The sequence below is a fragment of the Corapipo altera genome, unplaced genomic scaffold, assembly GCF_003945725.1.
Source record: "Corapipo altera isolate COAL_440 unplaced genomic scaffold, ASM394572v1 24b, whole genome shotgun sequence".
NCBI lineage: Eukaryota > Metazoa > Chordata > Aves > Passeriformes > Pipridae > Corapipo > Corapipo altera.
This window is the reverse complement of record NW_020884888.1, coordinates 13,050,414-13,068,624: the sequence shown is the minus strand read 5'-3', so window position 1 is coordinate 13,068,624 and position 18,211 is coordinate 13,050,414. Positions and strand designations below refer to the sequence as shown.

Here is an 18,211-nt window from a genome sequence, read left to right as displayed (position 1 = left end):
TGAGGGCCTATACAGAGCCTCTGGCCTTGTGCTAGTGATGGAAAAACACTATTTTCTGAGTTGCAGAACAGGACTTCCCAAACATTTCTCTTGCAATTATTACCAACTCACAAGAGAAGTCTTTCAAGACTTCACAAGGCTTAGAGCTCATCTCTGTGTATTTGCAGTGTTGGATCTTTAACATTTACTGTTGCCGGTACAGAGAAGATTACATGATGCTGTTTTGGTCAGAGAGCTATCTAAAATATTTATCAGTGTGAGAATGTGATCCTTTGTGTTCAGAAAAAGTGTAGTTTGATATTTTTAAATTATTTAAAAACTTTACATGAATGAATCATAAATCTCATCATATATTCTGACTCTGGTTTGTGATGCATAACTTTCTTTCCTTAGAAATCACAATAAGAATAGAAGTGAAGAGCGAATGCTAAAAGCGATGATTTTTCAGAGGTCAAAATCCAGATAAGTAAGAAAAAGGGATGCAGGCTCATTTTATTGCTATAGTCACCTAGAATCAATTAAGACCTGCATATATTCATATATATGTACTTTATTAAATGAATGTGATACATATCTAAATCCCATAATTTTTAACACAATGAATATTAAAACAAACTAGGGAAATTATGGACTTTATTGCTTTTTAAACTGCTTTAAATATAGTAAAGTGTAGTAAAATCTGGTAAGCTGAAATCAGTAACCCTTGCCATGAATGTGCATTTATAATAACCAGACTTTGAAAGCCTCTTTTTAGTGGCTACTGCTGTGAAGTCTGTTCTGCAATAATAACCTTTTTTTTTTTTACTTTATTGCATCGTATGAAAACAGCCTTAAAAATTTTCTAAGTTCTTTTCACTGCACTATAATCAATTTAGAAAACTTCAGTCAAAATACTCCCACATTCTGACACTTTACTGAAAACATCCAGCACGGGACAAAGATTTGTTCACTGAATGACACCGAGTAGGTAGAATTGCTAATGTGATTTTTAGTAAGTCATTTTCCTCTTGCCTTTTCAGACTATGGTACTATTAAGAAGGTACTTGCCCCAATGAACCAGACTTCAAGCAGCTGCCTGCTCGAGGAAATTGAACTCCTGCCGAAAAGTCAGCGAGAGCCCATCAGGAGCCTTCAGATCTTACACAGCCAGAGTGTTCTTTTTGTGGGCCTTCAGGAACATGTGATTAAGGTCCCCCTGAAGAGATGTCTCTTTTACAAAACATACAGGTATGAAGAATCAGCTATTTGTATTTGACTGGAGAAACATACATGCAGGGGGTTGCAGAAAAACGGAAAGAAAAATGACTGCAAGTAGGAATCTAAATTATTTGTTCTTGTCAGCAATGACTTACTCTGTACACTGTTTATCAGAAGTGTCTCTGACTTCTTGTACTAGCTTGTTAGGACTAGATGAGACTCTCAAGGAATTATATTGATATTTAAGTGTCATTATGCAGATTCTGATTTGTGGAGTGAAACAATAAGAAATGTTTTATATAGAAAACAGGTATCTAGTAAAGTGCAATATAGCTACGACTTTAATATGTTTAAAGACTGATACTTGGACAAGTTTAAGTTAGGGTTTGGGGTTTTTTTTAAAGCTGTATTATAACTGAGTAAACAATATCTCTGTGGATTCAGAAAGAGCACTGAGTTGGAAGAATTAAGAAGTGGCTATTCAAAGGTTAATTTGGATCAACAAAAAATAAATGCAAATATGCTTTTAAGTAAAAGGACTGTGCAGCTGACAGTTGTTCAATCAAACAAAGAGGATATTTTACAAATTACCACTTGGTTATAGACTGTATTATGGTAGTAAAGGAATTTAAACTTCAGCACACAACTATTTCTATAGGCTATCTGAAAATACCTCTGGGTTGCAAAACATGTTATTAGAGATTGATAATTCTATTTAATTAGTTGGATCTTCCCTCTGATATGTGAGGTCCTGGTAATTCAGTACAATTGTTTTGTGTTACATCAGACTGAACCCGTGTGATGAGATTTTGAAAACTGTTACTGAGGCATGTGGTTGGTTTTTTTACTGGTTTTACCTTCACCTTGTTCAACACACGTTCCTTTGGAAAGCTGGGCTATTAAAGGAAGGAGAAAGGCTGCCAGTTGCCTTTCTCGGCTGCTACACTGAGCATCACAGAGATGTTATTTGTGCAGCAAAGAGATTATATCTCCCATAAAAGGCAGTGAACATTTGCATGTAGAGATATTTCTGGCTATCAGAGGGACCACACAGGTGGTCACAGAAGGTAGGTGACCACAGGATGCAGGTGTAGAGCTGTGACAGTGGAAGGACATTTCCAAGGGACCTGGCTCACTGTGGGGATTGGTATCATGCAGGAGGCTACTAGTCTGAGAACAAGACTGAAGGAAAAGCTGTGCCCTAGAAAATGAGCAGACCATGGAAGGGAAGTATTCTACTTTTTACAGTTTTTTACCAGCGCTTTTTTTCTTTTTTTTTTATGCTGTCTTATGTATCATATTTTATAATTTTCTTCTGCAATAGAAGGACATTCAAAACCCCATTGGAAGTTCTGCAAAGCTTACTTTAAGGAAAAGTTATACAGGGGCAAGTCTCTACTTTAAACATTTTGTTGGTTTAGGAGCCTACATAGAACCAAGTTTCATCTTTCCTTGGTTTAGTGACTTCAAACAGGATATGTGGTGGTCCTGTAGCCCTTTTTGTTTTTTTTCCTCCTTTTCATTAATTAATGACTTGCATATTAGTAGGGGCATATGTATACAAGTGTGTATATCTGAAGAGGGAAAAAAACTTAGTAACATAAATAAAAGCTTCTCACTTTGATTGAATATTATATGATTAAGCCATTCTGCTTGCACGAAACAGTAAACATGTTGCCCTAAGCAGATGTGTTTATTTCAGAAAGGGAGATCAGGCTATGACTGTGTTTCTCTAGGGTCTGTGTACCCATGACAGCCATAAACACAGGGAGCTCAATAATACGGGTGTCTTGTATTTACACCAAGCGTGCAGTTTGCTTTGGACATTTCAAGGCTGGAGGCCTTATGTTAGTAGTGATGTATGAACTCCAAAATCCAGAGATGAGACTTCCAGAGCACCTGCTTAGCTGGTGCCTGTGTAGAGGTCCCACAGATCCCTGTTACCTGTGCTTCTGTCAGGACAATTCCCAAGGCACATCAGGGTTATTCTGGCTACAGGGCCCAAACATGCTTCTGACCTCTCAAGGTGGGACTGCTGTCTAAAATCATAGACCCCATGTATGGCTACAGGCTAGGCATTCCTCTCCCTCTTTGAGGAGTGGGGTCTAATTGGCTAATTTTAAAAATTTCTCTTAAAACAAAACAAAGTGGTGCCATTCCCATTTTACTGCATAGAACAGTAGTTAAATGACTCAAATCTTGCTCAAATGATAATTTATTCCTCTGCTCTGAGTTATGTAAAGTCTCATCTTCCACCGGAGTGAAGATGATTCAAAATACACAGGCTTTATTCTAGTTTAAATCTGAGAAATGCACTGCTGCATTTGACTGTCTGAATCACATGAGAACTGATCTGAATTAGTGATTCCAGAGTAATATTCCAAAATCAGAATCATTGTAAATTTCCAAGACTGCAATAAACCATAATCCTGGCTGCAAGACTAGATTATAAGCATATATTAAAAATGGCAAGTTTTTTTTTGAGTATTAGATACACTATACAATTATCTTCATTTGGTGTGAACTTATGAGAACACTAGTAAAGACAGCAGAACTATGAAATAAGCAGAATTGTAAGTTTTTCTCACTCAAAAGAAGTAGAATATTAGTCCCATACTTCAGAGGGAATCAATTCAATCCCTTCAGAACTGATCTTGACCCTTTCTGCCTCTGTGAAGACGAAGCTTTTTGCAGAAAGTGTCTGTCTAAAATGCATCAGAGACAAACTGTTCATTTACATTTTGCTTTACCTGAAAAGTCTAGTCACAACTTTTTAAAGTGTGATCTATGCATTTTATTGTAAGCAGACATTTTTGTCAAACAAGAATTTTACAGCCTGCTCCCAATTTATTTATTGAAGTAACCTTATGAGAAGAAAAACGTCTTTATTTTTCAGTTTGCAAGGATGTATCATCATCATGGCTGGGCTTCGTGAACGAAGATTTGGGAAGGCTTTATCCACATTTGTTACAGGCTCATTGGTGACTTATGAGGCCAATACGTGACAGACATATCCGATTGCAAAAGGCACAGCAGAAAGACTCCTTAGATGGTGTATTCCGCAAGACACGATTCTTCCTGCGTTGCCTTTTCTCCTCGAGAGTGATCCTGCGTGTGTTCTCAAAGGCATCCGCAGCGTTATAGATGGCGTGTCTCTAGGCCTCCCGATTTGGGACCAGAGTAGACCAGTTATGGTGATCAATATGGCCAAGGCTGAGATGATGTTTCAGGGAGTCCTTGTATCTTCTCTTCGGGGCTCCTTTCGTGCGGCAGCCAGTGGCAAGTTCACCATAAAGCAAGATCTTAGGGAGGCGGTGGTCCTTCATCCTGGAGACGTGCCCTGCCCATTGCAGTTGTGTTCTCATCAGCATGGCCTCTATACTTGTGACTGCTGCTTGCTCAAGAACAGATGTATTGGTCACATAATCTGACCAGCGGATGTTAAGGATTGTACGGAGGCAGCGTTGATGGAAGTGTTCTAGGAGACGCAGGTGGTGGCGGTAGATGACCCATGATTCGGAACCATACAAGAGAGTAGACAGCACTATGGCTTTGTAAACACTGATCTTCGTACTTTTCTTCAAGTGTTTATTACACCATACTCTTTTGTGGAGTTTTCCAAAAGCACTGTATACCTTTGCCAACCTGTTGTCTATCTCCCCGTCAATCTTACCATCCGAGGCGATGAGGCTGCCTAGACTTTCAGGTAGGATCCCTTCCACTATAACAGAAGGGATCCTACCTGAAAGTCAGTGTGGTTTCAGAGCCAACAGAAGCACCACAGACATGGTGTTTGTTCTCAGACAACTGCAAGAGAAGTGTAGGGAACATAACAAAGGTCTCTATGTAACCTTTGTTGACCTCACCAAGGCTTTTGATACTGTGAGCAGAAAAGGTCTGTGGCAGATTTTGGAACATTTAGGTTGTCCCCCCAAGTTCCTTAAAATGATCATCTCACTTCATGAGGATCAGCACGGCCAAGTCCGGTATGGCAACACACTTTCTGAGCCCTTTTTAATTAAGAATGGTGTGAAACAAGGCTGCGTTCTCGCTCCTACCTTATTCACAATCTTTTTTAGCATGATGCTCCAAAGGGCCACAGCAGACCTCGATGATCAGGACGGTATCTACATTCGATACCGTACTGATGGAAGTCTATTCAATCTAAGGCGTCTGAAGGCCCACACCAAGACCCTAAACCATCTTGTCCGGGAGCTGCTTTATGCTGATGACACCGCCCTTGTTGCCCACACAGAAGCAGCCCTGCAGCGTTTAACATCCTGCTTTGCAGATGCTGCTGAGCTCTTTGGGCTGGAAGTCAGCTTAAAGAAGACAGAGGTTCTCCATCAACCTGCACCTCAGGAAGTCTTCCATCATCCCCACATCACCATTGGCCAATCAGAGCTCAAATCAGTCCAGCAGTTTGCAAGGATGTAAGAAAACAAAATAGACTTGACTACATATTTGCAGTTTGAATTTTATTAGTAGGATATTATTTTGAACAAAGAAGTGAGCTAAGAAATAAAAATTTTAATCAGGTATGTGGTTTTCATATGTCTTGATGTAATTAATTACTTTGCTTTAAAAAATACCAAAATATTCAGGAATTCTAAGTTCAGAGTAGTTACTCATAGTAACTTTACAAGTGGACAGTGAGGTGGATGGAGAAATGGCTGAATGGCAGTGGTGTCATCTAAGGGTCAATACTGGTCCCAGTATTGTTTAACTTATTTATCGGTTATTTGGATGAAGGGACAGATGCCTTCTCAGTAAGTCTGCTGATGACACAAAGCTCAGAGGAGTGTCCAATACCCCAGAGTGCTGTGCAGCCCTTCAGAACGACTTCAACAGGCCGGAGGGATGGCTAGAGAACTGTCTGAAATTCAACAAAGGCAAATGCAGGGTTCTTCATTTGGGGAAGTATAACCCCATGCAGAAGCATAGGCTGGGGACTGACCTGCTGGAAAGCAGCGCTGCAGAGAAGGACCTGGGGTCCTGGTGGACAACAAGCTGTCCGTGAGCCAGCAGTGTGCCCTGGAGGCCAAGAATACCAAAGGTATCCTGGGGTCCATTAGGAAAAGCAGGTAGAGGGAGGTGATCCTGCCTCTACTCAGCCCTGGTGAGGCCATATCTGGAGTACTGTGTCCAGTTCTGGGCTCCTCAGGACAAGAGAGACATGGAACTGCTGTAGCGAATCCAGTCGAGGACAACAAAGATGAGTAGGCGACTGGAACATCTCTCTTTTGAGGATAGGCTGAGGGAGTTGGACCTGTTCAACCCTGAGAAAATTGAGAGGAGATTTTATCAGTATATATATCTGTCGAGAGAATGGAGTACGTACTCTGAAAGTTGTGTTTCACATTTGTTTCAAGTAGAGTCAGTTGGAAGCAACAACATTCAGAGAATTGTGTGTTATAAACAAATTTTATACATAAAAAATGTATACATAAAAATGAGTCAGCAGTGTACTCTGGTAACCAGGAGGGCCAACAATGTCCTGGAGGGCATCAGGCAAAGCATCGCCAGCCGGTCAAGGGAGGGAATTGTCCTGCTCTGCTCTGCACTGGGGCGGCCTCACCTGGAATGTTGTGTGCAGTTTGGGGTACCACAATATAGGAAAGATATTAAGCTGTTCGAGAGTGCCCAAAGGAGGGCAACGAAGATGGCAAAGGGCCTTGAGGGGAACCTGTATTAGTAGAGACTGAGGTCACTTGATCTGTTCAGCCTCGAGAAGAGGAGACTGAGGGGAGACCTCATTGCAATTACAACTTCCTTGTGAAGGGAAGAAGAGGGGCCGACACTCATCTCTTCTCTGTGGTGACCATGACAGGACCCGAGGGAATGGCCTAAGTTGTGTAAGGGGAGATTTAGGTTAGATATGAGAAAAAGGTTCTTAACCCAGCAGGTGTTTGGGTACTGGAACAGGCTACCCAGGGCAGTGGTCACAGCACCAAGCCTTACAGAGTTCAAGCAGTGTTTGGATGATACTCTGGTGCACATGGTGTGACTCCTGGGGATGGTCCTGTGCAGCATTAGGGGTTGGACTCTATGATCCTTGTGGGTCCCTTCTCACTTGGCATATTCTGTGATTCTGTGGAAGGTTCCTGATTCTGGATTTGATGGGAGGAGCTTGTAGGTTTAAAGCTGGTATTCTCAGTGACATTGCAAGATTGAATTGTACCTAAATACATTTTGATTGTCTTACAGAAATTCGAGTAAGAGGAAGCAAAAGTAGTTCACTCAGAGTGTCTGAGATGATTAAAGGATTTGATTTTTCTTAGCAGTACAGGCAGGGGTTAAGCAGGATCCTGAGTATGTGACATGCATCTTATTTTGAGCTCCTAGGACTTTATAAATTGTTTCCCTGCCATTTATGCTCTTTTGCATCATTCATCTATATCTTTAGATCCCTGTTCTTCATTGCACACACACATATATATATACAGTGCAAAACCAGTAGTAATGAAAACACTGATAGATATATTTGTACAGAAGTCTAGTATTAGATTCATGTATTCATTCAGAAATGGATAGAACTATGCATTTGGAACATGAGTCAGGCTTTTATCTTCCATTTTCTCTTCGAATTTGCGGTGATGAATCTGGCTTCTGTGAAATAAGATGGTGACCCCAGTTCAGTTCCTGGTGTACAAAGTGTCAGATCACAGTTGATGGTAATTGGAACTATGTAGCATGGATATTTCAATAGAAATTATTGAAAAGGTCAGGAGAGTCTGTTCTCCAAAATGCTGTGTATAGGTAAAGACAAAAAAAGTTTCATTGAACAGTCTTCGAAGAGGCACCTTTTACATTTATATTGTATGAATAAAATGTAATGTCTCCAGAGGATACCTGATCAGCACTTGCAATGTATATTCATGTGGGAATATATTCTTCCCCTGAAAGGAGATTTAAAAATCTCTCTGAAATCAAGGGTATCAGGGTATACCTTTTAAACTTACAGGGTTTTTTGTTCTTTGGTGCACACATAACAAATTATTTTTAGTCTAAATCTGTATGGGATTTTTTATATATTTTGCTCTGATTTATATTCAATTCTGCCTCATTTTCTGTCTCAATAAATCATCTCAAATGTAACTGAAGTAGAACAGTCTTGCTGGCCTACTTGGTGATAATTTTAAAATAGCTGAAGAAAAAGACCTGCTGTTGCTGACTTCCTTTAGAGTGAAGTGACTTACAGTTCTGTTACTAATCAGTCAAAATCCATTGTTGAAGTGTTGCATCACTGTCAGTAGGCATACTAAATCATCACAGCCAAATGAATACCTTGCAGGAGAGACACTCAACTACCCAACATTTATGTTTAGGAAAAAATGTGAAGTGACAACATAAAGAAAAATTAGAATCAATCAGTAGAAACCAAAAGCTGTTGAATGTTTTTGTAGAGAATGCTGACTTGATAGAGTAAGTGGCATCAAGAGTCTTAGAATGAACTGATTCACTTTTATTCCTGAATTTCCCTCCTGCACAAAATGCCAGTTTTAGCAGTGCTGGGACAACTCATGTGAATACTTAGAGATATGGGTTGGTGCCTACTGGGATGAACAGACAAAACATCCATTTTTCGTTGGACTCTCTTAACTAATTCTGAAAAGATTCACCTCATTTTATTTTGTTGCAGTGCTCTCCAAAGCTGGTCAGCTACTAAAATGACCATGTTCAGTGTCCACAAAGTGATTAAACATGCTTTGTCCTAGCAGTACAAGAACTTTTATTTCTTCCATGAAACTAGGACCTGTTTTGATACCAGAAAGTAAAAAGAACAGTCAAAGTATGTTTTTAGCTCCTTATTTATAACTTTTCAGTGACTTGTAGTGAAAAGTGCGAGCCATTTTGATTTGCCTGAGTGGAAGGTAAAGTGGAAGCAAAATCAAAAGAGGAAATGGGGTCTAAGAGCAGAGTGGGAGAAGGATCAGCTTATTCCCAGGAAAGAGGGAGTGCAATTCTAAGTGAAAGGATACTGACCTTAAAATATTTTTGTTTCTAATAAAAAGTTTCTAAAGTATAATAACTGCATTTATAAATGTGAACACTTTGAAGTTAGAAAAGTGAGATCTTCGAGGCAGAAGTTTTCACTTCAACATTAGCACATCTAATGTTGCCAGTTTTGCATTATGTCAGCCTTTAATTTAATTTTGTATTCTTTTCTGATAAAACACATGCTTTATCAGAGGTATTCTGAAGGAGAACACTGGACATCATATCTTGCAAACATTGTAAGACCAAGACACTTTAAACTTTCCACAATTTGCATTAATGTTCCTCCTCACTTTCTAGATAATTAAATGGAAACGTGTAGCCTGAGTTACAAAAATGCTAAGTACTCACAGCTGCAAGAGCCATCAGTGGGAGCCCTCTCCTGAACACTGAATCTCCTAAACCAAAAACTTTATATTTGTTCTGGAAGCCTAATTAGGGGTACTCATGAAGTTTTGATTATTATGTCTCTTACATTTTACCCATTTTGCAGATGGGAGCTATGCTCCTACGTAGTACTGGCAATCCATGTTGCCAAGTCTACTGTAGAAACAAGTTCTTTGAAATTTATAAGCACTAAGAATCCTCTATGATGATATTATGGAATAGCATACTAGGGAATTAGTAAGTCTGTGTTTGGTCAGATGTTAACATGGAACTACATGAGGAATGCCATAGATAAATAGAAATAGGAATAAAGTACCTAAATTTCTAAGGACAGTATCACAGAACATTTGAGGTTGGCAGGGGGTCTCTGGTGGTCATCTGGTCCAACCTCTTGCTCAAGCAGGGCCACTGAGAGTCAGTTGTCCAGTGCCATGTCCAGGTGGCTTCTGAGTATCTCCAAGGAAGGATACTCTAGAACCTCTCTGGGCAACCTGTACCAGTGCTCAGTCACCCTCACCATAACAGTGTGTCTCCTGATGTTCAGTTGAAACCTCCTGTGTTTTGTTTGTGTTCATTGTCTCTGGTCCTGTCACTTGGCACCACTGAAAAGACCATGGATCCCCTTCTTTGGATGGAAAAGACCATGGATCCCCTCTTCAGGGTTTTGTATATATTGATGAGATGCTCTCTGAGCCTTCTCTTCTGGCTAAACAATCCCAACTCTCTCAGCTTCTCTTGACAGGAGAGATGCCCCTTGGTCCATCATCCATGTTGAAGACAGAGGCAAAGAAAGCATTAAGCACCTCTGCCTTGTCTCTGTCCCTGTTTGTGAGGTGACAATCCTCATCCTATAATGAGTTTATGATATTTTATTTCTTTACTGCCTATTGACATTAATACATTTGAAAAAACTCTTTTTATTCTCCCCCACATTTTTGTCCAGCTTCAACTCCAGCTAAGCTTTGGCCACATGACTTTTCTTCCTACAGAGGCAGGCAGCATCTCTGAGTTCTTCTCATGTCACCTAACCTTGATTCATCTGGGTATACACCTTCCTTTTTTGCCTTATTTCCAAGACAAGATCCTTGTTCAGCCAAGCCAGCTTTCTGCCTCACCTGCTTGACTTCTGACTCCCGTGCCCTTAGGAGGTGATGTTTGAAGAGTGACCAGCACTGATGGATCCCACCACCTGCAAAAACATTTTCCCAGGGGACCTTACATACTAATTCCCTGAACAGCCCAAAGTCTGTTATCCTCATGTCCAGAGTTGAGGTTTTGCTGGCACTTTTACTCCTGTCAACAGAGATTTTAGACTCAATCTCTTCATGGTCACTATGGTCAAGATGGACACCAATCTCCACTTTGCTCATGAGATTTGCACTGTTGACAAGCAGCAGATCAAGGAGTGCATCTCTCCTAGTCGAGTCCCTTAGGACCTGTTCCATAAAGTTGTCATCCTAGCTTTTTAGAAATTTTCTGGCTTGAGCTGTACCAGCTGTGTGACGCTCCCACTTAATGTCTGGCAAGTTGAAGTACCCCATAAGGACAAGGGCAGTTGACTTGGAAGTGTCCCGTAGTTCCTCAAAGAATAATTTGTCAACATCATCATCCTGGCTGGGAGGTCTATATAGCAGTCTCCCATGATGACACCCACATTATTTGTTTGTCCCTTGATTCTTACCCAGCGGTTCTCAACTATACCAGTGCCAGCTGTGAGCTCCATACATTCTAACCCTTCTGTTACATACAATGCCACCCCTCTGCCTCTTCTACCCTGCCTATCTCTCCTGAAGAGCTTGTAAATGTCCAGTAGGGCATTCCAGTCACAGGTTTCATGCCACTGGGTTATGCCAGTGATGTCAAATCTTTGGGACTGGGCCAAAGCTTCAAGCTCCTCTTCTTTGTTCCTCATGCAGTGTGCATTGGTGTAGAAACATTTCAGGGGTGGTACATTGTAGCCAACACCTCTTGAGGCAGATTGAGTGATCCCATGAGTGTTCGTTTCCTCAAGTTTTGGCACAAAATCCCATCAGTCATCACTGGCGAGCCTGGCTTTGTCCCTTCTCCCTTCCAAGCTAGTTCGAAGCTCTGTCAACAAGCCCTGCTAGCTCCTGTGCTAGAACTCCTTTTTCCCTCTGAGAAAGGTGCATCCCTTCAGGTGTCAGTAGACCAGGTGTTGAGTAGATCATACCATGGTCAAAAAACACAAATTATGTTCTGCTTCACTATAATGGGATTTCCACCTCCTTTCTTATGCATCTTCAGCTGTGAAGCTGCAGACGTATTGCCTGGACTGTTAATGTTCGACCTGTCAGTAGCAAGAGAAACCTGCTATTTAGTAGAGAAATGAACTTCTAGTTTTCCACGGTGGATCTTTCAGACTCTGTATGAAACTAGACTGCCATCTCTAACCCTTTTTTTCCCTCCTCATGTGCCACTAACAGGGAATGTTAAGAGCAGCACGGGATGTGTAAGGGGTGTGATGGCAGCCACCAGTGCTCCTTTGAGTTTATTTCCACAGATTTTACACCAGTGCAGAAAATAGATCAGAAGGTTTCCTAATTAATTTTCAAAGAGTAGACATTGTCCTCTGATTTCTGCCAAAGAAGATATATGTAATTCCAAAACTGATAGAAAAGACTAAGAACTATAACTCCTGAAATCTTTGCTTGAAGTAGACAAGATACCCTTTTTATGAAATTCTGTAATTCTTTAGTAAATAAGTACAGTAATCATTCTTGACAACATATCATGCATACATACAGAAAAGAAAGCATTTAAAGAAATCCTGACTTTGTGTAGGTATTCAAATTATTTTTTCTTCTGTTTGGTCATTTCATCTGCCATACCACAATTTCACTTTCTGCCTATGAAATATGAAGTACCACATAGTTATTTAGAGATCTTTGGTCAGTACAAATTAAGATAAATGTCTGAGTTATCTGATTGGTTTTCGTTTACAGTGCATGCATTGGATCCCAAGACCCCTACTGTGGCTGGGACATGGTGATGAAGAAATGCACAACACTGGAAGAAAGTCTGAGTATGAGTCAATGGGAGCAAAGCATTAGCGTGTGTCCAGTAAGTCCAAATGCATTCATTTATCTCTTAAAACCTTTGATTCCATGCACATTTCATAAAAACAAGCTGGCATAGATTTTTCAAGCTCAGAAAACTGTATTTGATACCGTTTTTCTTAGATTTTCCTATCAGATTTTAGCAGAATATTTTGTTGCTTTTCGATTTCATATCAAATTACTTATATGATAAAATTATTTAGAATACTTTCAAAGGGTGGTTGGTTTTTATCTGTAATATCTGTGTCCCCACCTTGAAAACAAATGTTTTCTAAGATTAGAGATACTGACACATTTTTCTCTGCAGGATTTTTCTCCATGATATACTATGAAAAAGTTTAATCACTAGTGGTATGATCTTTTCTTTTAGGATCCGTGTTGCTAATATAAAAAGCCAAATAACTTTAAAAGTCCATGAACTGGAATGGTGAATTGTATGAGTTAAGTCTCACCCACATCAATGACCGAGGTGATAATTATAATAAATTTAATATCTGCACTGGACACTTCTGTTTAAAAATTATTTCAAATAAATTTAATATAATAATAAAAACAACAACAAAGTTGATTTGCATCTCTCATTTTTAGTGTGGTTCTGGTGACATTTTAATATTCATTCCTTTCCCTCACTGTAAAGCTCACAAAAAGGGGTTAAGAAGAGTCTTCCATGTGCTACTGAGCTCTTTTTTTTTTTGAAGACTCTTGCTGCTTTGTCCTTCTGCCCAGGAAGAGGGAGCCTTTCCAACTCAATTCTGCTTTCATTACTAGTAAGAACTTCTTGAACTTGTCCCCACTCATTGTTGGAGCACACACATTTATGAATTTATACTCATTATGACATTCATGTTCTACTCTTCATGTGGTTATCCAGCTCTCTTAAGCTAGGCTTTGTTTAGTGAACTAGAGGTGTGCAGAATTAATATCAAGTTTTTCCAGCTTTGATTTGTGATCTCTACATGTGTTGCAGCAGCCTCATAGATAGAAATCACTACACTGAATTTAAGGTCCTTGAGAACTTGCTCCTGTGTTCTGTGTTTGACATTAAGCAGCAATTTTTAAACATTTTTTCTCAATTTTTAAAACTTTTAAAAAATGTTTATGTCTTGTCCTGTCCTTTGCATCCATGCTCTCACACAGAGGCCTAATAAAAAAGGTTTATGTTGAATTCATCTGCATTAGCATTTGGGCCGAAATTAGGCACAAATTTGGGGCAAATACTACAGTTTTCCCCATATACTACTCATTGGTTCACATCACAAAGCAGTCTTGAAGCACACAAGCCACACTACTTTCAGATGAAATTGAAGCAAAAATGCTCCAACTACTACTAGGCATTCCATCTATGGCTAAAGCAAGTCCAAAGTAAAGCCCACAAAATACATATGGGGTATGTGTCAAATCTTCAACATCAGCTTTTACTTTCAAGATTTGCGGTGTGTGTACACACCACTTGCTAATATGGACATAGCCACTGTCTCACAGAAAGTCCGGATTCAGTCACCAGTGCAGTCCTTGCCTCCCTGATCGACAAGTAACTAAATGAACTGCATATTATATTAATTTCCAAGTATTTGGAGTATGTGGCAATTCCACAGGCTAAAAGTGGTTTTGTGGATGGGGGTTTTGCTGGTGGCTTAGTTGCTTTATGTGGAAGGCTTGCTGAAATGCATGTGTTGGTTGATACTTGCATGAGCAGCCTGCCTGCTGTGCTCAGTCTTTGAATTGCAATGTTAGCCTTTATTTTCTTTCATAGATATAAAACACAAGGCCAAGTTGGGGTGGAGGGGGAAGTATGAGTGATTTAGAAAGCATAATTCAATTCTGTTTTGTTCAACTGGAAAAAACAATTATTTAGTACCTATTATATGACAGTTGCCTAGGATGTGGCAGACTAGTCAAAGCAGGGGAGCACCTAAGGCTTGCTCAGAAATTCATCCATAGCTGTGAGACTTATACGGCCAATCAGAGATGCAAAGGTTTAGTGAACCTTCAAAGAAATTTTGTAGTTAAACAGATTGAGATTGCCTAATATAAGGAAGATTTTACAATTATCTATCTAAATTGAAAAGTGTACTTTTACTCCATTACTGCCTTAAACCCCTAAACACCAAGTAACACATTATTGAACAAATCTGAAAATTTTATAGAAACTTTCCTTTAAAATAACACTGTATTCTGGCAAACTGAAATCAATTACAATTTTGCTTAGAGAGGCTTTCAAATATTTGTTTTTATGGCATTTTTATGTGCTGTGTTCACAAGATATATAAGCCAAGATGTAACGAATTTAATTTTGTAGGCTATGTGCATCCTTAATATGGACCACATATAGTTAAGATAATGTTGCAGGCAGAACATAAAGGGCTATTTGAAACCTTTTACCCTCCCTCTTCCGGTGCCGATTGGTTTCAATATTTTAATTGTTAGTAAAATTACATTCATCTCTTTAACATTATAGAAACTTTTTTAGATTAATGCATGACCAGTTTCTTCTAAACTTGGATGACAAAGAGGTCTATTTATACACTAGTTTAACCCAGAATAAAAAGTGTGATCAGTTTCCTTTGAGAAAGTTCTTCCTAGGGCATTATTCATATGGCTGAATATTTATTGGCATGTCATGGTAGAACAGGGAGGGGACTAGGAGAGGTAGCTCAGCATCTGTGTTACTATCACTCTGAACTTTGAAAATCAATTGTGAAAGATATGGTTCTTTTGGTTATCTTGCTTTGATTTTAATTCTCAATTTGATTTTAGGTTATTGTTTCGGTTGGCATAAATACAGCAACTGTATATAAATATAGATAGTAATTAATTCTATGGCACATATATCTACTTTAAGCTTCTTTCAGTGGGTCAATTATCCCTATTATTCATCCAATATTTTTTATGGTAATGAAGGTTAATTGTTTTTCTGAAATATTTTCCAGTGGGACTTGCAATCTGTCACTTAAAAATACACTGACATTATCAAAGAACTTTTACAAGGAAAATAAAAATTATTCTAAAAAATATTTGGGTTTTTTTTGTTTTGTTTTGGCCTTATTTTTTGTAACATAAGTATGCAACATATAATGGGTTTATTTTTATGGTTGTGCTCAGAAAGAGTGTGGTATGGGATCTTACTTGAATTCATTAACAGCTTCAGTAGGTACTCCAGATTCACTGCATTCTACACAAAGTAATCTCAAACCAGAGATCTCGTGACAGATTTAAGAACTGAGTCACTGAAGATGTGACCTTTACTCTGAGTACAAACCAGGAAGACAAGGTGGGTGCAGAGAGGCTCAAGACAAAGATTGATATTTGGAGGACATGAGAAAGAAAGAAAGATCTAGAGATATCTACAGAAGGGAAAGGGTGACAAAAACGGGGTGTTAGAGAGAGAAAGCAGAATGTAGCTGTGCCAGGATAATACAGCCATATTGTCTGATTGATTGTGATTTTGCCCTTGAGGTGTGTCAGATTGTGAAAGGTTAATGGACGTGGATTCTGGCAAGGGCTAAAAAGGCCCCTCATCACTACATTTTGCTTTCCTGTAGTCATATGATGAAATTGTTTGATAACACTTCTGAAAGGGAAATATTCACGGAGAGGCAGAGCAGGTGAATTTCGGGGAACAGCGGAGACCACAGTGGGATGATCTTTTCAGGAGCAGGGAAAAAAAAAATGAAGAGAGAGAAATATGCCACCAGTTTATCTTTCTAAGCTCAAGCTTTCAGCTATGTTTTATGTATACTTTCCCTGCCACTTAATATAAATTATGGTAACCATAGACAACTGTAGCTTTAGTTTATAATTGTAGGTGCAACAATAAAGATGTTTTAGTCCAGCACAGAAATAGAAAACTGTAAAGGCATTTTCACACTTCTGATGCTAATTAGATTGGAGACATATAATTGTTAGTTTATGAATTATGTATATTTCTTAGACCAGAAGTGTAAGAAAGAATGGGTTTACTTGCCACTTAACAAGAAGTAAGTATTTCCTGTTGTCTTATGAAAACCAACAGAGTATACTCTGCATGAACAAAGGTGGGGGAATTATTTTCAATAAACATCTGTCACCAGAATTTTGAAACTATGAATGGTGGTTATGTCAGTTATAGTTTACAGAATATGCACGTAACTGTTCCATGGACAAGCTATATCTGTGAAAAATAAAATTGTGAGAAAGTTAATTAATAGTGAAATTATGGAATCTTTGCCACAGTGGAATGAATCAGGCAACACCCAGAGTGTCAGAGAAAGCATGTCTTGTGCTGTAATCGAATCTCTTGTATCTTCAAATTATTTGTGAAATGTATACTTTTCTTACCACTGTTAAAAAGAAGCAGTACTCAAAATAGCAAAGGGAGGCACCATTTCAGATAAATTATGACAATCTACAACTGTAATTCCTATTTCAAAATATAAGCAAATATTATATTGGTATGTTCACACACATTTGATGAAATATGCATGACTACAACTGATACATACTTATTTTCTACTACGAGTCACTTTAAATGCTATTTAGCCTGCACTTGTTAGTACTGTTGTCTTGACTGAAAGTTAAAATCTGGCAATCAGAAGACAAATCCCATAGCATTTAAGTGAAAAAGTGGCCATCATTTCCATTTAGGATCACAGATTTGTCAAGATGCTAAAAAGATAATATGAAAGTCTGTTTTTGTTGAGGGCTATTGTCCCTCCTCATTTTCTTTAGAAATTCCAGTAGCTCTGGAGGCTGCTGCACTTTCCATTAGCTCATTTTGTTTTAGCTGGACAGTAGTTTCTTATTAAATGTGTTATGACTGCTTGATGGAATCACCTTATCCAGTCAAGATAAGAATGGTGTGACTCTTCCAGCCAAAGGTGTTGAGAATTGAATTCTACAGGGGCAAACTGTCTCATCATGTAGGGTTAGGTGCTGCTTTTTGAAGATGTTTATAGGATTTATACATATAATTACATCTGATGCTTAGCATCTGTCATTTAAAACCACATTTTACTTTTATGAAATGGTACTATATGCTTCAAAAAACTGTTGTCAAAAAGAGACAGTCATGATGGAGATTTGAGTTTGATTGATCCAGTTTTGTTACCCTGGACTATTACAGTATCAGAATCACAGAATGGTTCCATTGGAAGGGAACTTAAAGATCATCTAGTTCCAACCCCCCTACCGAGGTCAAGGACATCTTCCACTAGACCAAGTTGCTCAAAGCCCCATCCAGCCTGGCCTTGAACACTTCCAGGGATGGAGCATCCACAGCTTCTCTGGGAAATCTGTTCCAGTTCTTCACCATCCTCATAGTATCCTCATTTTTTCCTTATCCTCTGCTGGCTCTTCCTTTTGATCTAGATTTGGGTTTTACAGTCAGTATCCAGGTTCCATTTTCACAGGAAAATTTTAGAAAGTAGGGAACACAGTCATCAGAAGACAATGGAGAAAGTGAAACTATAGTTTCTATTGATTCCCTGTAGGCAAGCATGAATGTGAAAGGTAACAGTTAGTTGTGATTACTGTTATTGCTATAGTGTTGACATCCAGTGGCTCATATCGGTCAG

The 18,211-nt window shown here is 39.0% G+C and overlaps 1 protein-coding gene across 4 annotated transcripts in view; it reads left to right on the top strand.

Annotated features, from left to right (window-relative positions):
- The window catches only part of SEMA5A (semaphorin 5A), a 329,773-nt gene that overhangs the window by 225,128 nt on the left and 86,434 nt on the right, over positions 1-18,211 (top strand). For all 4 annotated transcript variants that reach the window (XM_027643929.1, XM_027643930.1, XM_027643928.1 and 1 more), the window contains 2 exons: positions 1,020-1,227; positions 12,546-12,663. In XM_027643929.1, coding sequence (XP_027499730.1) covers positions 1,020-1,227; positions 12,546-12,663 — 326 coding nt within the window. The remainder of the gene's footprint in view (positions 1-1,019; positions 1,228-12,545; positions 12,664-18,211) is intronic.